Raw genomic sequence first — 20,968 nt, 5'->3', positions numbered from 1 at the left:
TGCCCAGCTGGTGGGCAGCTCTGGGGCCCCACAGCCACAGCCCAGGGTGAGGCCTCATCGAGGGGGTGGGCCCCATGGAGACGAGCTGCTGGCCTTCTGTCTGAGCTGGTCAGAGGTGGCTGCAGGCCCCACACTGGCCTGGGCATTGGATACCTCGCTGGTGCTGCCTGCACTGCTGAGCTCTGCGTGCTCTCACCAAGGTGTCTGCAGACCCTCAGGCGAGCATCTAGTCTAATGATGCGGGGGAGGGGGAGCAGAGGGGATGATGGATGTGGGCATCACTCCTGATGTGCCTGGGGGAAGGGGGAGGGGGGAGGTGATGGATGTGGGCATCACTCCTGATGTGCCTGGGGGAAGGGGGAGGGGGGAGCAGAGAGGTGATGGATGCGGGCATCATTCCTGGTGTGCCTGGGGGAGGGGGAGGGGGAGCAGAGTACGGGACGGATACGGGCATCGTTCCTGATGTGCCTGGGAGAGGAGTGGGGGAGCACAGGGGATGACAGATGCGGGCATCGCTCTTGATGTGCCTGGGATAGGGGGTGGGGGAGCAGAGGGGGGGACGGATATGGGCACCGTTCCTGATGTGCCTGGGATAGGGGGTGGGGGAGCAGACGGTGGGGACGGATACAAGCATCGCTCCTGATGTGCCTGGGATAGGGGGTGGGGGAGCAGAGGGGTGACAGGAGGAGAAATCAGGCTGGCCAGCTGACTGGCTACAGAGATTCCTGGAAGATGGGTGGGTGGGAAAGCAGCTGGATGAATAGATGGAAGGATGGATGGGAGGCTAAAGGGCTAGATGAGTGGGTGGGTGAATGGATGGGAGATAGAGTGAGGAAGCTGGGTAGATGGAAGAGTGGGCAAGTGGGAAGATGATGGATGGAAAGGAGGATGGACGGATGGATGTTGGATGGGTGTGAGGGAGGATGGATGGATAGATGGATAGGTTGATAGACAGACAGAAGGAAGGATGGGTGGGTACGTGTGATGGGAGGGAAGCAGGGTGGTGGGAGGGGAGTGGGCAGTGGTGCCGCAGACTGCCCGGTCCCGAGGTGGTCAGCAGTGCTGGAATGGACACAAAGTGCGGTCAGAGGAGAAAGGCAGCCAGTGGCACCCTTGTCACCCCCTACCCCCATCTACCTGTGGAGCCAGGCAGGCAGTGGGGGTGTAGGGTGGACAGTGGCAGCTGGGGAGAGGGGATGGAAAAGAAGGCGCTGAACTGTGAACTGGTCTCCTGCCCTGGGGACGAGAGCCCCTCCCATCCCAAGTCTGCAAGGCTCAGCCCCCTTGATGAGACTGTAGGAGAGCAAGCCCTTCCGCACTTGGGGGGGACACAGGTGCCCCCATGGGGTACCTGTGTCCCCTCCCTCATCGTACCTTGCATGCTACCTGGTGCTCAGTGGAGTGAGTCGGGTAGGACCTGTCTTGGTGACTCTGACATGCATGGGGGCCCTCCAGCACCTGGCCTCCCACCCAGCAGAGTTTATAGGAAGCAAAGCCCAGACAGGGCTGAGGGGTGGGTGTCAGTTCGGGAAGCAGGTGGGCAGCAGGGCAGACACTGTCTACCGCCAGCTGGCCTCCTGAGCCCCACTGTCCATCTGTGAAGGGGACAAGGGACCCATTTGGCCTGATGCCCGCTACCTAGTGGCAGGATCATCATAATCAGGCGGGGTGGTGGTGGGCAGCCCAGGGCCTCAGCACCCCGCATGCTGACAGGATCCCCCAACTATGAGGCGAGGAGGCCTGTGGGCTGGTGTGAGGAACCCTGGAGGCCAGGCTGGGTGGGGGTGGGAGAGGGGGAGACAACGAGGAGACCCCAGCCCTCAGTTGCCTGGCCAGAGAGCCGGGAGGAGACCAATTCCAGGAACTGCTGAAAGAGGCCCAGACATGCCTCAGTGAGCTGAGCGGGCAGTGGATGCAGGGAGCTGGGCCACACCCTCAGCACCCAGCTCTGCCTGCAGTGAATGGGGTGGGACAGGGCCATACATGTAGTAGGGCGGGCAGGGTGTAAGGTGGGCAGGGGCGCAGGGGACCAGCCCTCCCCACCAGGGCTCAGAGCAGGGTGTGGGCAGTCCTTGGTGGCACACTGGCTAAAGCCCCTCTGGGAGGAGAGAGCCTGCTTCCCCAGCCGTGGACGCAGCTCTGCTCTGTCCTTCAGGGACACAGGTGGCTCTGCTGTGAGCCCCAGTCCCCTTGGTGGTGGCCAGGGTGGCCGCATGGGCTCAGGTGCTCTTCTCTGTGAGCTCCCCTGTGGCACTCCACCCCGTTCATGGCTCCAAGAGCTCTTCCCGGTGGGAGGTCCGGGTTCTAGTCCAGGCCCAGCACCGTAGCCCGTGGTGGCTGCGAGATGGACCGGTGTTGGGGGCGCCTCTGGATGAAGACTCAGGAGGAAGGCAGGCCTGGTGAGCTAAACTCCTGCCATCCGCAAACCACCGCCCCCCTCCAACTCACGGCGACCCCCAGGATGTGGTGGAACGGCTCCCCTCCGTTTCTGAGACTTACTCTTGTTTTTTTTCAATGTTCCTCGTCAAAAGAGGGAAATATTTTTATTGTCATGTAATTAACATATCCTATGATTCAATAGTTCCGTCGCTCAGTCCTCTGGGGAGAACTGGAGATTCACTGTAGAGCGTTCCACCCCCACGTGGCCATACCGCCTTTAAACAAGTCATGCAATCTTAATCGGTTTTGAGACTGTCACTCTCGATGGGAGCAGAAAGCCCCCTCTTTCCCCTGAGGAGCAGCTGGTGGTTTCGAACTGCTGACCTTACGGTTAGCAGCCCAACGTGCAACCACCATCGCCTGAGACTGAGGATGCACCCTGTTCTGCTGGGGAAGGGGGCTGGGGGGTCACCACCAGAGGGCTGATTCACTGACTGAAGCCACAGTCTGCAGGGGACGAGTTTCTGACACAGGGTTCTGCCCAGGACTCTGAACTGCAAGGGGGGGTGGACTGTGGGGGCCGCCTGGCCTCCCCTACCCCCTCTCTAAGTCCCTGCACCGGATGGTCTCACCCTTCCCTGGGAGGAGACTCTAGGGTCAGCAGACCCCCTTTCTCACTGGGCCAGGGACCAGAATTCGCAGGGACAGGCACCACCAAAGATGCCTGCCCCACAGGCCTAATTCCAGCCACCCCTCCCTGCCAACCCTCATCCTGGTCCCACGACCCTGGATCCTTCAACTCCTGGTCCCACAGCCCCCGGTCTAACATCCGAGCCAGCCCAAGGCTTAGACGATGCTACCTGGTTGGTCCCTACCCAGGACCCTGGAGGGAGGCTCAGGGGTGTGACCACATGCTCTGCTTCTCACCAGAAGCCCCCAGCCGCCCGCACCATGAAGGAAGAGACCTTTCTGCGGCGAAGGTCTTCGCTCTGCCCACCTTCCTCCACCCCACAGAAAGCTGACCCCCGAAAGCTGGCCCGGAACCTGCTCCTTGGTCCAGACAGTGAGCCCTGCGCGCTCAGCCCAGGTGGGTGCCGCCATGCCTGCCCGCGCTGTGCTGCATGACCCCAGACTGCCCTCTCTCCTCTCTCTGCCTAGTCCACGTGCTCACCCCTCAGATGTGGACCCCAGGGGGCTAAGGAGCAAAGGGGCCCACGAAGCGATAGGGCAACAGACAGACCAGGTGACCTTCCTGTCCCCCTGGGATCCCAGGATGCTCTCTAAGGCCAGGAGGCAGTCAGCTCATCGCCCCAGGCCCCAGCAGCAGATCTGAGTGCCCTGTGCCTCTGTGGGCTTAGGTTCCCACCTGCAGCATGGACACGTGTTGGTGTCGGCACTCCTGGGAAGGGGCATTCTTGGTGACCAGCCACCCAGGCCCCAGCTGAGTGAGGGCTGAGCCTGCCCACACAGTGTGGGGATGATAGGCTGGACACAGCCGGCACCCACCCTGGGGGCTCTCCCAGGCGAGGACAATAGTTCTGGTCCTCCCCAGCCGTTTGACCCCTCCCCAGCTCTCTCTGTGCCCGCCCCAAAGACTTACCAGCCCTCCCAGTCCCCCCTTGCGCCCCCCCCCCAGCCCAGGAGGCAGCACTTGCTTTGCAGGTTCAAGTCCACTCAGAGATGAAAACCAAACACCGGACTCAGCGACCTTGTAGGACAGGGCAGCACTGTCCCCACTGTGGGTTTCCAAGACTGTCATTCTTTACGGGAGTAGAAAGCTTCATCTTTCTCCCTTGGAGTGGCTGGTAGTTTCGAACTGCCAACCTTGCATTGAGCAGCCAGATGTTTAACCCACTGCACCACCGGGGCTTTGCCTTGGAAGTCAGGGCTGGCCCGTGGCCTCTGAAACTGTCAGGAGCCTGTGGCGCCCAGTTCCACTGAGTGCCCCATACTCCCAGGGGTGCTGTGGGTCGGAATCGACTCCCTGGCCCCGCTTTGCTTGGACATAACCAGGTCCCTGCCCACCCCTCACCCCCCCGCCCTGCCCCCCCCCCACACTGGGAGTTTGCAGAGGGGACCAGAAGGCCGGCAGGGGTGACCTAAGCAGCCCTCGTGCCAGGGACTTTCCCAGGCCAGGAGGCCTCTCTGCCTGGACTCCGGGCAAGGAGGTCAGCAGGGCCCACAGAACACCCCACCCACCCAGGACACCGCCAGCTGCATGGTTAGGGAGGGTAGGGGTGGCTTATGGCTTCAGCAGGATGAATGTCACCTGGGTTGTCACCACCCTGATTCTTAGTAGCAGGGACCTGGGAAGCAGGCCATTACCCCACCCCTGCTCCCCAGCCACAGGAAGCAGTGACTTGTCCCCCTCCTTGCCGGGCTCCCTGGCCCTGATCCCTCCTTCCTGCTGCCCTCCCCACCCCCACTGGCTTCCAGAGCCCCAAACTGTTCCTTTGAAAACCACAAACTACAGGGTGTGATTGCTCCAAGGCTCTGACCCAGCCCCCTCATCCCCGCCTCCCCCATGGCCACCCGGGGCAGAGTTGGCCACTTAGGGGTGGGGTGGGAGGGGAGAGTGCTCTATGGATCTTATGGGAGTCCCCAAGGGACTGACATGGGTGACCCCAAGGGACAAGCCACATCAGCCAAGGGGGTCAGTGGGCGTGGCCGGAGCTCCTGGGTCCCTCCCAGTGGGAACACTGCCTGGCATTGAGCACACCCCTCCAGGCAGGGCCTCAGCTGGCTGGTGTCTCTGGGTAGCTTCCTGTCCTGCCCAGCCACCCTGCATCTGGCCCCCTCTGCCTCCCCCCCACCCATGCCGTCCACGCCTGACCTCAATCACTGTCACAGCAAAGGACATGGAGCTTAATGGGCACACTCTGCCGAGGGACGACGGGCCACCAACTCCCGGCTCTGCCACGAAGGTACCACCGGTAAGACCTGCTGGGTGACGGTGGCCAGGAGACTGGGCCAGGGGCAGCAGGACCCAGTGCGGGGTGGGCTATCATGGGGCACCTCCAACCCCAGACTGCTCCTGAGAGGCACTGCAGGGGCAGGGCAATCTAAGTCCCCCTGCTAGGCAGGGAAGTAATGGCCAGTCAGCAGGGAAGGAGTTGCCGGTCAGCAGCGTGACTGCGCCAGGGAAACTGCTCGGAATGGTTCCTTCTCTGCCAGGTCCTCTCCAGCATGATGCTGAGTTCCAGAGAAATACACCTACGTGTACACACATACACAAATGCACACATGTGCGTCCCACCAGACACCCTCTGCAGCATGACCCCAAGTTCTGGAGGAATACACACATGTACACACATGTGTCCCCCCTCTCTCTTCAGGCACCCTCTGCAGTAAGACCCCTAGTTCTGGAAGAATACACATGTACACACCTGCACTCATATGCACACATTTGTCCTCCCTCTGGGCACCCTCTCCAGCATGACGCCATGTTCTGGGGGAATACACATGTCTCACACACACACGTCCCCCGCTTTCCCTCCAGGCCCTCTCTCCAGTGTGACGCCATGTTCTGGGGGAATACACACATGTACACATCTGTACTCACATGCCTACATACATGAGCACATGTACCACCCTCACACAGACATACACATGATGACACATGCACATGCATGCAGTGCGGACCACACGCTCACGCCGTGCTCATCAGAGGAACTCAAGGTGACTCTTACTGGCTGTGACTTGGGAAAGGACACAGATTCTAGTATGTCATCAGGGTGCTTGGCTGGGTGCTGTGGGGTCGGCTCTGACTCAGAAAACACGCCCCCTCAGGGGTTTCCCAACGACCATGTTTCCCCCATGGCACCTCTGGGTACTTTAGGTTCCCAGCCGAGCTCGTAATTGTAGGTGCTGTTGAGTCAGTTCCGACCCACAGTGACTGATGGACAGCACACCAGGACACTGCCGGCTTCATACAGGGGCCTGACACCCAGCAGAAGGACACGCCCGGTCCTGTTCCATCCTCACCGTGTTCTCTGCTCCAGCCCGGGGCTGCGGCCCCTGCGGCCATCCATCTCGACGAGGGCCTTCCTCTCTCGCTGCCCCTCCACGTGACCAAACACAATGTCCTTCTCCAGGGACTGGTCTCTGCTAACCACACGTCCTCAGTGTGTGCGATGAAACCTCGCCATCCTCGCCTCTGCAGAGCACCCCGGCTGCACTTCTTCCACGACCCAGATGCACAGAATACACAACAGCGTCATTTCTATCACACGCGTGTAAAACCGTGCTAAAGATCACTCGACATTAATTGTAGCGGCACATTGGCAGGGAGTTGCTAGAGGTTCGAGCCAGATCAGAGGAATACGTGGAACAAGGGAGGTCATTGCCGACGTCAGACGGACCTCGGCTCAACGCAGAGGACACCAGAGATGTTTCCTGTGTTTCACTGTTCCAAGGCTTTCGACTGGACCGTAAACCACGGAGAAGAAGGGGAGTCCCAGACTGCATGGAGCTCATGAGGAGCCCGTGGAGGCGATGTGTGGTTTCGCATCAGGAAAGGTGTGCGTCGGGATGGTGTCCTCTCGCCGCCCTATGCAGTCCGTTGGCTGAGCACATCCTCAGAGACACTGGCTTCTATGCAGAGGAAGGTAGCCTCAGGATCGGAGGAGGTGTAGAACAGCCTGCGAGATGCAGGGGACGCACCGCACCGTGCTCCTGGAAGTTGGAGGGACTTGGAGCCCTTGCTGATGAAGATCAAAGACTGAGCGCAGCCGTCAGGGTGAATGAAGACTCAGTATGAAGAAAACAGCTCATGTGCATGTGCCGGGAGCCATGGAGGTCCGGGCTGGTGGTTCTGACCCACGTCGTCTGTCTCTGCGTGAGAAGGTGGCAGAGCAGCCCCCGGATCCAGTCCCCCTGGTCGACCACCTATTGCTTAAGCAGTTTTCAAGTTTTCAGGAAACCTGTAACCGATGGAAGGCCTTCAGATAAGCAGAGAGTGGACAGGGCAGCACCACCCACACAGGAAACAGCAAACCGAGGGCCCCCATGGATCCCACTGCCCGGTGGCAGGGGACCAGAGAGGGTAGACGCTGCAGGACGGGAGCAATCGGGGAGAGCTGGCTAGAGGAGGCAGCCCAGCTAGACCCCGCAGAGCTGCATGGGGCTGCTCGGAAGCTGTGGTCGTGGGAATAACGTGTTAGTGCAGATCCCTATCCGGGAATGGCTCTGACCGGCGGGCTTAGGGGCTGCAAGGCATGTGTAGAGAAGGCAAGCTAAAGCCGCACCCATCCCCTGCTGCTCCAGGCCCGCCGTGAGAGCTCCTTCCCCACGCAGCTCTGCGGGATTGGTGCGCACGGACGTGACCATGCAGTCGTGCTAGTTCCGCGGTGCACAGTCGCGGTGGCTTCTTCAGGGGAGCCACTGTTTCTTAACTGACAAGTCACCGTCGATGGAAACCAGGGTGTGTGTGAGGGGGGTGTGTGAGGCCAGGGTGACAGGGGAGACAATTCCAGTCACCCCACCCTCCTGCGTGTGTCCGAAAGAGCTTTCTGTCAAGAAGTTATTACACATCAGCCCAGTCCAACTCAAGTCCGCTAGTCCCTCTGCAGACTCACGCAGCCACAGGCAGTGGTGCAGGATGCAGGAGGATCACAGGCTGGTGGGCGCAGAACCGTGTGGCTCCAGTGGCTGTGGAAATGAGGTGAGACTGTGGTGGCTCTCAGAGTGGCCAGCAAGCAGGAAGGTGAAGGCAGAGAGAGAGAGAGAGAGAGAGAGAGAGAGAGAGAGAGAGAGAGAGAGAGAGATCAGCCTTCAAGAGTTACAGGTCTTGGTGGCCCCTCTAAGGGAGGTGGTCAGGCTGCAACCTTACTGACAGGTCATACTCCACCTGTATCTTCTTACAGGTGTCACGTTGGCACCAAAAAGACTGTCACAGTTGTGATTGGCAGAAGAATAAATAAAAAACAATTTGATTCCCCAAAAATAAAATTAAAAAAAAAAGAAGACGGAAATCCTTGCTGCTGGACCAGTGGTGACATTCTGACAAATGGGAGGGGATGGGCGTGGCTAAGGACGTTGTCACTTCACCTGCATTCACGATCAACGCAGACAGAAGCAGCCGTCTTAGACTAAAGGGCAGATCGGATGCTGGAGACTTTGCTAAGGTGTTGAAGAACAGGAGCGTCTCTGGAGACGTAGGTGCGCCTGACCCGCCGCGGTGTGCACAACTGAGGCGGCTGCATGTGAAAGGACAGGGAGACTCGGTCTCACATACTTTGGACGTGATGACGGGAGACCAGTGCCTGGAGAGGACATCAGGCTGGGCAAAGTGGAAGGACGGCGAAAAAGAGGAAGGCTCTCGAGGAGATGGACGGACACAGTGGCTGCATCCGTGGGTTCAAACCTAACCATTGGGAGGATGGAATCCACTTGGTGGCAGTGGATTTGAGTTTTAGCATCTCCCGTTGCCGAAAGCAAGCCCGTCTGTCAACCTCATCTGCTGAAGGGCTGGGCTGTGGGGCATTGGCCGTGGGCTCATTCATTCATTTGTTCCTCATTCTTCTGACCTGGACTCAGACATTAAAAAGTATAAAAGCTGGTCTTAGCCCGGGCACTCGAAAACTGGCCTTTTTGGAGTTCGGCCCTGCTCTAGAACCTGAACCCTGTCCCTGGATCCACTCTCCCTGCCCCACCCAGCCCTCCATTCCCCTCCGTAGAAGGCCCAAGGTCCCTTCCAGCACCCTGATCACTGGTCACTGTGCCCAGCCAGCCTCCCAAGGGAGGACAGCTCTCGGGGGACATGGTGGGGTCCCTGCCTACAATGCTGACCCTCCCTGTTGAGGGCTGTGGCCAGTCACCTGCAGTGTAGGCCCATCCCTGCTTGGACACTTGGAGAACGGGGTAGAGGGGGGTATGAGGTACTACTTCTACAAACGGCACCTTCTCACCTGCCTTCTCTCTGGGGCTTCCTGGACCACTCTCCGGGGTACCCCACCCCCTCCTGGGTACTTGGTCCCTCCTGGGGACCTCCTTTCCTGGCCCCTTTCTCCTAGGTGTTCTGCCCCTCCTGGAGATTCTCCCATCTCCAGACACCCCAATTCCTCCTAAGAACCCCCTCTCTTGGACCCCACCCTCTTCTGGGAGTTCTGTTCCTCCTGGGTGCCCAGCCCCTCTGGACACAGCCCTGGACCGGAGCCCCTGCCCCTCCCTGTGTGTCCCCGAGTCCCACCCTCAGTCCAGGCAGGTTCCAGAGTCTTTCCCTGGGAAGCAGTGGTGAGCGGAGGGGGGCAGGGGACAGTGCTGTGCCACAAGGTCACCCTCCCTTCCCTAGCCTCACCGGCTCCCCACCCCACCCCCCGCAGGCAGAGTACCGGCTGTGTGACGGGTTCGACAAGGAGTGTGTGTCCCCAACGGCCAAGGCCACCAGGAAAGAGACTCTCAAGGTGTGAACCCTGGGGCCAGTGAGGCCTCTGCCATGGGGTGGGGGCCAGCCACCTCCACAGCCTGCCCTCTCCGCTCCCTGCCTGTCCTGTCTGAGGACTCTGTGTGTGTTTGTGGGGGGAGGGGGGAGGAGGGGGGTGCTTCATGCCCTGAGGCAGCGGGAACCGATGGGCACCGGGTCCTGACCAGAGGTGTCCCACAGGCTCAGAAGGAGAACTACCGGCAGGAGAAGAAACGTGCCACCAAGCAACTGGTCAGCGCGCTGACCGACCCCAGCGTGGTCATCATGGCCGACAGCCTGAAGGTGGGGGGCGGGTGGGTGTGCAGGGTGGGGCAGGATCAGCAGGGTGGGAGGGGTGGGCATGGATGCAGCTCAGGGGGAGGCCTCCCCCACAGGGCTCCCCAGCACCCCAGTGTGTCTGCTGCTGCCCTTCCTGCCACCCCACCCCCGGGACCTCAGTACCTGTGCAGGTTGCAGAGGATGGGCGATCATGGGGTGAGGACTAGGGCTGGGGTCAGGAGGCCCATTGGGACCTTGCCCACGTAGTCATTCACCTCAGTTTCCCCATCAGTGGCAGGTGGGGACTGCCATCAGGAGCAGAGAGTAAGTGAATGGGGTCTGGGGAGCGGATGTGCGTCCTTTCAAACAAAACCAAGTCTCTGCCTGAGGCCCTGAGTCCTGCCAGGCACTCCCAGGGAACAGGGGGCATAAAACAGCCTTGGAGAAGGGGGTGAGGGACAGGGGAGGGAGGAGAAAGAGGGAAGGGCAGTCGGCACCGCCCTCTGTGCCCTGCCCCTTCACCCCAGGGCTGCCCTTACAGAAGTCCCCCATCCTCTCTGGCAGTCACCAGCAGCCCAGGCCCCCTGGGCGTGCCTGGCCTTGTGGCAGGCCCTGTCCTATCTGTCCCGGTCCTCCTGTGTGTCCACCCCAGTCTGCTCCTCTGAGGACCAGGTGTGATCAGTGTCCACCAGGGCACCTGCTCTGGTGTGTGCTCGTGAACAGGACACAAGGCCCCTGGGGCACACATCCAGGGGTCCCAGTCCCACCCCTGGCAGCCCTTCCCCCCCATGCGCAGATGCTGTCCGGGGGGGGGGGGCGGCGCGCGCGTACACACACACACACACACACACACACACACACACACACACACCTGTGCGGCCCCGGCAGATCCGCGGGACCCTGAAGAGCTGGACGAAGCTGTGGTGCGTGCTGAAGCCGGGCCTGCTGCTGATCTACAAGACACCCGAGGTGGGCCACTGGGTGGGCACCGTGCTGCTGCAGTGCTGCCAGCTCATCCAGAGGCCCTCCAAGAAGGACGGCTTCTGCTTCAAGCTTTTCCACCCACTGGACCAGTCTGTGTGGGCTGTGAAGGTGGGGCCCAGGTGGGGACATGAGGGCAGGGGGAACCCCAGAGCCCGCTGGGCCGTGAAGGTGGCCAGCAGGACTTAGAGGGGCTATGAAAACAGGATGGGGGTATTCAGGGCCTTCTGACCCCTCTGAGATCCCTGGCATCTCTGTGAGCTCAAACCCACCATGGGTTCAAACTCACCAGCTAGTCCGAGGAAGAAAGATGAGACCCCTGTAAGTATCTACAGGGGGCGCTTGAGTCACAATCGACTTGACCAGTTGCGTGAGCCCTGAAAGTGGGTGGGGGCAAGAGGACTCAGGACCAGGTCAGGGGGTGCACATGTGACTGAGAAGGATGTTGGGGACAAGGGGGGAGGGCTGGGCCAGGCTCTGTACAGAAAAGGCACCTTTAATATGCAAGCAAGAAGCACTGGGGATCCCAGGGAGTTGCTGGTCAGCCAGGCCTATTCCCCAGCAGGATGGCAGGGACCTACCTCTCAACCCCTGTGGACCTCAAAATATGGCCCTAGGCCAGATATGGTCAGGGGCCCTCCTTGTGGGCCCTCGGAGCAGGTGACCCACTAGCATCCAGGTAAATCCCCCCCACACACACACCAGCTGAGCATGTGACAGAGATGCTGCCCGCCTGCCCCCAGCCTGTGGCACCCTCACAGCTGGGGCTGCCTAGTCCCAGACTCAGCGGGATGCAGGTACCAGACCCAAGCCAAGGGGCACCGTTAAACCTGGATTTCAGAAAAATACATCACTTTTCCAGTTTGATCAACTGTGTCCCGGACACTGCCCAGGACAGACTGACAGCAAAAGAAACTGTGCGGTGAGCTCTCTGAGCTGCCGCTGGGACTGCCCTGCTGGGGATGTTTCCCAACCTCACAGCCGGGGGCTCAGAGTGGAGAGCAGAGGCCTGAGACAGGCGGTGTCACCACTTCTGTCAGCCTCCACGAGGCCTGACCCAATCCTGGGTATCAGTGGGGGTCCGCATGGCAGTGTGTCCAGCTTCCTTGGGCCCCCCACTGATGCCCCTCTCCGCCCCTGCAGGGCCCCAAAGGCGAGAGCATGGGGTGCATCACACAGCCCTTCCCCAGCAGCTACCTGATCTTCAGGGCGGCCTCCGAGTCCGATGGTGAGTCCTGCCTGGAGCGGGGGCCCTGAGGGTCCGAGGCTGGGTGTGAGACCCGGGGAGCCACAGACACGGGCTCTGGTGCCACCATCCAAGGGTGGGGGGGCTGGAAGCCACAGGACAAGTCCAGTGCGGACCAGGCAGGCTGCTGCTTTCTGGTACCCCTCTCCTCAGGGCCTCAGTTTCCCCATGAGACAAATGAGACTAATTAGGGAGGGGGGGTCTGTCTCCCTGAGAATAGGGGATCCCTGGTGGTTAAGTACACCACTGCCAATTCACAAGTCAGTGGTTTGAACCCCCAGCTGCTCCACAGGAGAAAGATGAGATAGCCTGTGTCTACCGAGATGGAGGCCTGGGACCCAACAGGGGCAGTTTGCTCCGTCCTCGAGGGTCACTGCGAGTAGGAATCAACCCCGTGGGGGTGAGTCTGGTTTTTCAGTTTTGCTTCCTCAATCGTCACGAGAATCCAGTGAGCTTATAGGAAGCCGTGGTGTTCGCAGTCGGCTCATATGCACGTGAAAGTTGGACACCAACTAAGGAAGCCCGAAGGAGAATTTGAACTGTGGTGAATTCTGAACGTCCCAGAGACAGCCAAGGGGCAAACATCTGTCCTGAAAGAAGTTCAGCCAGAAGGCTCCTCAGAAGCAAGGATGGGGAGACTTGGTCTCACGGACTGTGGACATGTGGTCAGGAGAGACCCGTCCCCGGGGAAGGGCATCAGGCTCGGCAAAGTGGAAGGGCAGCAAAATAGAGGAACGGCCTCAACGAGATGGACGGACACAGTGGCTGAGCCATGGGCTCAGACGGAAGAACGATTGTGAGGACGGCGGTGCCGGATTGTGCGCTGTTCCTTTCACGGAGGATGGCTGTGAGCGGAAACCGGACTGCTGGCACTGAACAGTAGCAATCAACCTCCGAAGCCTCAGTGGGCTCAAACACAAAGCTCTGCCAACAACGGAGAGGACAGCGTGAGGCTGGGCAAGGGGTCTGCTCTGCAGTATGTGTACCAGGGGGTCACCGGTGTGTGTCACACCCTGTGTGCCGTCGGTAGCTGCTAACCAGAGGGTTGGTGGTTCACCCTCCCACAACTGAGCTGCAGAAGCAAGGCCTGGAGATCTGCTGCTCAAAATGTGACAGCTGAGGAAACCCTGCAGGCAATTCTCCTTGGCCACACCTGGGGTGGCCATCATTTGGAATTGATCGGTGATTCCACCGCAACAGACTCATAGCTGCCAAAGTGCCAGGCCGCACTGTACCACACCCACGTTGGTCGGATGAGGAAAGGGAGGCATAGGTCAAGGTGCCAGCAAGAACGTGCTAGACTAGAGCCTGGACATAAAGCCAGATTCCACGACACCCACCCACTTCCCAATACACACCATTGCCGGTAGATACAAAGTAGCAGAACGGCAGTTTGCAACAATGTTACTGCAATTGACTTGCCCCTTGGTGTTACCAGCTTGCCCTGTCCCACAGTGCCCTCTAGTGGCTGCGTTCTATGACTGCAGCTGGCTGCGCTCAGCCCTGGAAGCAGGAGCCTCCTAGGAGAGCCAGTGATGGGCTCCCACCTGCCAGGAGTCCAAACAGACCTGGAGTGGGGCAGGGTGCACTTTGACTTGACCGCTGGCCACCACCAGCCTGGGGACCTGACCAAGGACACGGAGCAGCCACTGGGGCCCTGATTTATGTGGATTGGGGGTGATCAGCCCCCTGATGTGTACATATCAGAGTGGACATCTTGGAGGAGGGGTGGTGACTGGATTGGGCTAGAATCCTGGCACCAGGATGACATGCATGTCCTGATGTGATGGTCATAAACCAGCGTTTCCATCCCAGGTGCCCCTCCCCACCCCGCCCCAAGCCAGCAGTAATGGTCAGGATGGGTCCTTGTGCCCAGTACTACCCTACCCATGCCCCCTTCTGAACCCTGTGCCCTGGGAGAACAGCAGATTGTGACTTTATAGCTCAGAAAAGGAGCGCCCAGAGTCCCTGCCAGTGTAGGGGCCGAAGGGGCTGACAGGCTGTCCCTCCCCAGGCCGCTGCTGGCTGGATGCCCTGGAGCTGGCCCTGTGCTGCTCCAGCCTCCTGCGCCTGGGCAGCCGGACACAGAGCTGCGACGGGGAGCCCGGCTCTTCACCAGACACGTCTCCTTCAGCGTTCTGCAGGCTGCCCGGCTCCGCTGACGTCCACACCGACCAGGACCTGTTCCCGTGAGTGGATGGGCAGGGCGGGGGATGGGGGAGGCTGCCTGGCACCCCTGTGTTTGGAGAGGGGGCTTGCACATTGAGGCATGGGTGCTGTCCCCCAAACCTCCCACCAGGAGGAGGGGCACTGACCTTTCTGCCCACAGCTGACCACGCCTCCCGCTTCCCACCGCTTAGATGAGCGGCAGCTTGGGGTGTGGAGTGGCGGCCATTCAGGGATGGGTACCAGCAGTTGGGGGGCCCTGACTGTGGTGCTGGGTGGACAGGGCATCCCCCCAACCTGGTGGAGTCATCAGTCTTCCCTCCCACTCCAGGCTGAGCGGGTCCCCGCTGACCAGTCCCCTGGAGAAGGACACAGCTTCTGACAAGTTGGAGAAGGAGAAGGCTGGGGAGTCGGACAACGAGGCGCAGGAGCACGGCCGGCCTACGGCGGAGAGTGGCAGTGAGCCCTCGGAGCACGGGGGCAGCCCAGTGAGGAGGGGCACCACGTATGTGGAGCAGGCTCCCCAGGAGCTGGGCGAGGTGAGGGCTGGCTGGGCCCTGCCCCTTCCCACACTGGCAGGATGGGCCTGAGGGTCTGCATGCCCCTAGTTCGCACCCTAACCCTGACCCCAACCCTATACCTGCCCAGCCCAGCAAAGGACTCAGGCATAGCTGGGGGGCTTGATTCCTCTTCCCAAATGAGCTGGGGGTGGGGGCTAGGTGGGCAAGTAGCTTGGCTTCAAGGGGGGTGGACTCTGGTCCTGGGACATCCAGGACTGCTGTCCTGTCCCCACAGGAACAGGCCTTGGACACAGACACACAGAAGGCCATCGGGGCAGGTTAGGGGGACATTGGACAGTGAGGCCGCAGGGCAGAGTGTGGAGTGGGGGACTCATGGCCTAGACAGCATGGGGGAGGGGGGTGCAGGGGCCCAGGAGGGAGCAGAGGGCACAGGTGGAGGGGTCCCAGGGTGCACCTGGGGGTGTCAGGGCACAGCCCCACCCTGACCCCGTCACCCCCTGCCCACACACACACACACAGCTGGGCACAAGGGCGCAGGTGGAGGTGATGTCCCAGGAGCGCCGCGGGCTGCTGTGGGGACTCCTGTGGGGACTGCGCCCGGGCCTGGACCTGTCGCAAGTTGTGCTGCCCACGGTCATGCTGGAGCCCCGCTCCTTCCTCAGCAAGCTGGCTGACCACTGCGCCCATGCCGACCTGCTGTCCCGGTGCGTGCCGCCCACCGTGCCCCTTGGCACCCGGGACCCCTTCCTCCCCAGGCTTCCTGGAACCCCCTCCCTCCCCTGGCTCCTGGAACCCCCTCTTTCCCCAGGCTCCCCAGAACCCCACACCCCTGAGGCCCAGGCTGCTGGGGAAGAGGGTTGGGTGGGCATGGAGGGAGGGCCACCCTCACCTTACTCCTAGGCCCCGAGCACAGGGCAGGGGGCTGGGGAGTGCGGTGCTTCTCTGTGGAGGCGGTGGGGGCTGGGAGACCCACCTCCGCTGCAGGGCTTCCCATGATGAGGGTGGTGTGCAATGGTGTGTGGTGCATGGGAGGGGGCGCTCAGCAGTCCCTCCTGTCACAGGGCTGCACTGGAGGACAGCGCCTACAGCCGCATCAAGCAGGTGCTGCGCTGGTACCTGTCTGGCTTCTACAAGAAACCCAAGGTGAGCTGCTGCCCTGGACACCTTCCTGCCCACACCCCACCCCCAAGATGGCTCCAGGCCCTGACTTCCCCAGCACAGACCAGGATCCACCAGGGGTCCTGGGTCTCCCCCAGAGCAGAGACCCTTGCGGTGCCAGGAAGGGGCTGAGGTGCTGGGCTGGAGGAGGCTCTGGGACCCCTGTGCATGGCTTGTGCTTAGAACACCAGGCGCAGACTGGGTGTGGGGAAGAGAGGGCTGAGCTCTGCCCACCGCTGACCGAGAACCCTGGAGCCCAGGGCCGAGTGTGCAGACAGTCATTCTGGCTCTGACTCCTAATGGTGTGGGAGGGGAAACTGAGGTGCAGGGAGGGAAAGCAGCCTCCCTGCTGTGGAGTCAATGCCAGCTCACAGCGCCCCTGCAGGACAGGGCAGAACAACCCCGTGGCTTTCAGAAGCTCTAAGGCCTCATCTTTCTTCCAGGGTAGAGGGTGGTTTCAAACTGCTGACCTTGTACCTAGCAGACCACAGGATACACACATGCAGGCACACAGCATGTACACATACACAGAATGGGGCCCAGGGGTGGCATAAGGTCCCTATAGAGCAGGGTCCATGTGCAGAGGAGACCCTTCCCTTGTGGAGACTGGGGGGACCATGGGGATCAGAGAGCTCTCCTGGAACTGAGAGGGAGGAGGGGCCATCAGAGAGGCAGGCTGGCCAGGTTTGGGGTTTTATTTGGGGGTCTGAAATCCAGAGGGCATGGGTCGGCCTTCTCCCTGGGAGCAGAGTAGTGGGCAGGACCGGAGCGTGGCCCTCAACACACTGTCACCACTCTGAAGCCAATGAGACACTGTAGGCCTCAGGCTGGGGCAGCCCCCTACCTGCAGGGCGCCCCTCAGAAGCCCCACAGCCTCCCTGTCCCTGTCCTAGGGGATCAAGAAACCCTACAACCCCATCCTCGGGGAAGTCTTCCGCTGCCGCTGGTTCCACCCGCACACCAACAGCCACACCTTCTACATCGCTGAGCAGGTGAGACCGGACACCCCGCTGCGTGCGTGTCCAGGTGGTGGGCTGGGCTTGCAGAGGGAAGACCCCCCCACACACACACAGAACTGACTGGGTGCCCAATTCAGAGTGCAGGTGAGGTCTCGCCCCAGATGCCCGTCGGAATGCTGCACTGCCTGCCCAGCCCCTCGCGGGAGACACTGACCGGAAGGGCTGGTTGCAGACACAGCAGCACCTCTGAGGGTCAGGACTTGTCTGTGGGGGGAGGAGACCGATCTTGGCTGTGCTCCACGGGTTGTCAGTGCCAGGGCTTGTGGCCGGGCCTTTCCTCTAAGGCGCCTGTGGGTGGACTCCAGCCACCAGTCAAACATGCTTACCAAGTGCACCAGTCAAACATGCTTACAAGTGCACCAGTCAAACAAGTGCACCCTCAAACATGCTTACCAAGTGCACCACCAGTCAAACATGCTTACCAAGTGCACCAGTCAAACATGCTTACCAAGTGCACCAGTCAAACATGCTTACCAAGTGCACCTCCAAGGCAGGGAAGCTCCCCATTTCCCCAGAGTACTCCCAAGGGGCTCTTCCTCCCCTGGGCAACAGCAGGAAGTCTGGCCTGGTGGCTGTGGGGGCAGGAGGTTCTCCTGGGGAAACCAAGCCCTCACGTGCTACTCCTCCCCAGGTCTCCCACCGCCCACCTGTGTCTGCCTTCCACGTCAGCAATCGCAAAGATGGCTTCTGCATCAGCGGGACCATCACTGCCAGGTCCAGGTTCTACGGTGAGCGGGGCAGGGCGGCAGGAGTGGGGGCAGAGGGTGGCACTAGGAAGAAGGGGGGGCAGGGGAGGCAGAGAGAAGGCCATCTTGAGCGGTGGCCATTAGCTTTTCATTCCAGTTTTCCACAAACGTTTTGAAGACCCCAGGCAGGCAGGCAGGCAGGAAGACAAACAGACAGATGGACGGAGAGATGAATAGATGACCATTTAATTCAAGAAAATGGCTCATGCAGTTGTGGAGACTGACAGGCGTGGCTGGTGGCATCTCCTGACTCCAGACTGTTCAGGGACTGGTAGACTCTCGATCAGCAGGCGGGCTTAGGGTGCTTCTGACGTTGGTGAAGCCCAGAGTCCACAGGTCAGATGACAAGCTGCTGGCTCAGCCCTGAGAACCAGAGGTCAGATGGCATGGGCATGCATGCAGGGCCCAGAGCGAGGAGAGCTTGCAGAGCGGGCAGTGGGCTGACTCAAGGAGAATTTGGGTCAAAACAAAAAATCCCACTGCCGTCGAGTCCGGTCCTACTAATAGAGGCCCAATATCAGGACACTAAGACTGTAGATCTTTTTTTTTTTTTTTTTTTTAAGACTGTAGATCTTGATGGGGCACACAGCCTCGTCTTTCTCCCGGGGAGCAGCCAGTGGGCTTCACCCCAACTTTGCCATCCAGTTAGCGGTCCAGTGCTTAACTGACAGCAGCACCAGGCCTCCTCACAGGTCCAGTAGATCCCACCATCATGTAGCTTACACGTTAGATTTTCCCCACCCCTGCCTGGTCAACATATACAGGTGAATACAGACCGCATGGAAAATAGAGGATTAGAGAAACCAACCCAACCAGAGCCCTCAGGCCGGCTTGTGCAGGGCAGAGCAGAATGCTCCCTGGGGTGGGTGAGGCTGTAACTCTTCCCCAGAGCAGGCGGCCCCATCTTTCTCCCCACGGAGTGGCTGGTGCTTTCCAGCTGCTGACCTAGTGGCGCCCAGCTCAATGCCCAGCCCACGGTGCCACATGGATAGTAGCCCAAGACCGGGAATAAGATCGCATCAGGCCTAGCCAAGTAAACACATGGTACTAAACATCACAAGTCAGGGGCACCCAGATTCCAGCCCACGGGTGACCCTCCTCCACCCCCGTCTGGACCAGCAGAGCCAGGGACCCCTGCACCATCACAGAAAGTTCTGTGCATCAGCCCTGCCCTACAACTGGGCAGCCAAGGTGCTCAGGACCCGGGTTCACTTACAGGCAGGTATGTGCTGGCCATCTCTGCAGACATGGCCATCTTTGGGTGTTCAAGAGGAGGAAGCCTTGTGGCTCCTGCTCTCGGAAACCAATGCTCGGGTCAGCACCCTCTTCCCACCGCCGTCACTGCCAGCATACAGCGCCCTTAGATACCGCAGCACAAAACACTGCCCAGCCCTGCGCCAGCTCCGCCATCCTGTTGTTTTTGCTTGAGTTTATTGGGGCAGATTTCACCCCCTCTACCCTGGGGGCACTGTTTGGTAAGCATTGGACTGCTACCAACAGGCTCCACAGTCCAAACCCAGCAGCCACTCAGAGGGAGGCGGAGGCAGGTGTCAGCCCCCACTCAGAGGGAGACAGGGGCAGGTGTCAGCTCCCACTCAGAGGGAGGCGGAGGCAGGTGTCAGCTCCTACTCAGAGGGAGACAGGGGCAGGTGTCAGCTCCCACTCAGAGGGAGACAGGGGCAGGTGTCAGCTCCCACTCAGAGGGAGGTGGAGGCAGGTGTCAGCTCCTACTCAGAAGGAGACCGGGGCAGGTGTCAGCTCCCACTCAGAGGGAGGCAGGTGCAGGTGTCAGCTCCCACTCAGAGGGAGGTGGAGGCAGGTGTCAGCTCCCACTCAGAGGGAGACAGGGGCAGGTGTCAGCTCCCTATCAGAGGGAGGCAGAGGCAGGTATCAGCTCCCACTCAGGGAGTCGGAGGCAGGTGTCAGCTCCCACTTAGAGGGAGACAGGTGCAGGTGTCAGCTCCCACTCAGAGGGAGACAGGTGCAGGTGGCAGCTCCCACTCAGAGGGAGGTGGAGGCAGGTGGCAGCTCCATGAAGACGTACAGTCCTGGAACCCTATCTAGGAGGATTGCTCAGGGCTGGAGTTGACTGTGGCAGTGGGTTTTGATTTTTGAGCTCCTCACCCATGATCCAGCTTGCTGCTGCCAAGCTGGTTCTGAGTCCTGGTGATCCGAGAGGATGGAGCATAGCTGCGTCCAGGCTGTGCATGGTCTTCATGGACGCCTGCAGCCACCTCTTTCTCCTGTGCAGCAGCTGGTGGGTTTGAGCAGGTGACCTCTGGGCTCACTGCCATCGACTCAGAGCCACCCTGGAGGACTAGATTGAACTGTCTGTGTGGGTTTCTGAGACGGTCACCCTTCAATGGAGCAGAGAGCACTTACAGAGGTGTCTAAACATTGGCCAGTTAAATAACTCATCCGGGACAGATGACCGTCAGCACTGGACAGGGATCTTAGGGAACCAGAACCTCAGAGAGGTTAAGAGACGAGCTCACTCACAGACGCTAGGACCCCTTAGTGGAAGAGAGCCCAGAGCCTGTGATTGTGATGGTGCCTCCTCCCCCACCAGGCCCCCAAAGTTTGTCTCCACTCGCTGGACTCACTGTCCCTTTGCTCTGCAGGGAACTCACTGTCTGCTCTGCTGGACGGCAAAGCCACGCTCACCTTCCTGAACCGGGCGGAGGACTACACCTTCACCATGCCCTACGCCCACTGCAAAGGTGAGAGGCGGGACTGGGCTGATCTCTCTCTCTCTGGAGGGCTGAGCCCAAGGCCCGTCCTCAGTGAGCATGTTGAAGGAAGTGAACTCCTGTGGTGTGGGATCGTTGGGAGAACTTGACTTCCACGGACTGGATTTGATGATATTTTAGCTGGGTAGGTAACTCCAGGGGGACTGCATTTTCTACTTTCTTTGAAGATATTCTTACTACTCCCCTGGGATGGAGGTCTCCCCAATCCCCTGTCTCTGGGGTGGGGGATCTGCCTGTCTCGTAGCAGCGGTTACCCTCTTCTCTTTGTCTCTGGTGCTCCCCACGTCTCGCGCCTCTTCCATTGTCTGCATTGGCTTCCTT

At 60.3% G+C, this 20,968-nt stretch overlaps 1 protein-coding gene across 2 annotated transcripts in view; it reads left to right on the top strand.

The window, feature by feature from the left end:
* Positions 1–20,968, top strand: part of OSBPL5 (oxysterol binding protein like 5) — a 55,772-nt gene that overhangs the window by 22,686 nt on the left and 12,118 nt on the right. For both annotated transcript variants that reach the window (XM_075545222.1, XM_075545221.1), the window contains exons 2-14: positions 3,310–3,466; positions 5,230–5,312; positions 9,702–9,782; positions 9,983–10,084; positions 10,949–11,152; positions 12,185–12,269; positions 14,302–14,476; positions 14,785–14,992; positions 15,494–15,678; positions 16,036–16,117; positions 17,026–17,124; positions 17,783–17,879; positions 20,519–20,617. In XM_075545222.1, the coding sequence (XP_075401337.1) occupies positions 3,331–3,466; positions 5,230–5,312; positions 9,702–9,782; positions 9,983–10,084; positions 10,949–11,152; positions 12,185–12,269; positions 14,302–14,476; positions 14,785–14,992; positions 15,494–15,678; positions 16,036–16,117; positions 17,026–17,124; positions 17,783–17,879; positions 20,519–20,617 (1,636 nt within the window). In that variant the 5' untranslated portion in view covers positions 3,310–3,330. The remainder of the gene's footprint in view (positions 1–3,309; positions 3,467–5,229; positions 5,313–9,701; positions 9,783–9,982; positions 10,085–10,948; positions 11,153–12,184; positions 12,270–14,301; positions 14,477–14,784; positions 14,993–15,493; positions 15,679–16,035; positions 16,118–17,025; positions 17,125–17,782; positions 17,880–20,518; positions 20,618–20,968) is intronic.

The sequence above is a fragment of the Tenrec ecaudatus genome, chromosome 4, assembly GCF_050624435.1.
Source record: "Tenrec ecaudatus isolate mTenEca1 chromosome 4, mTenEca1.hap1, whole genome shotgun sequence".
In the NCBI taxonomy this organism is placed as follows: Eukaryota; Metazoa; Chordata; class Mammalia; order Afrosoricida; family Tenrecidae; genus Tenrec; species Tenrec ecaudatus.
This window is presented reverse-complemented; position numbering and strand designations above follow the sequence as displayed.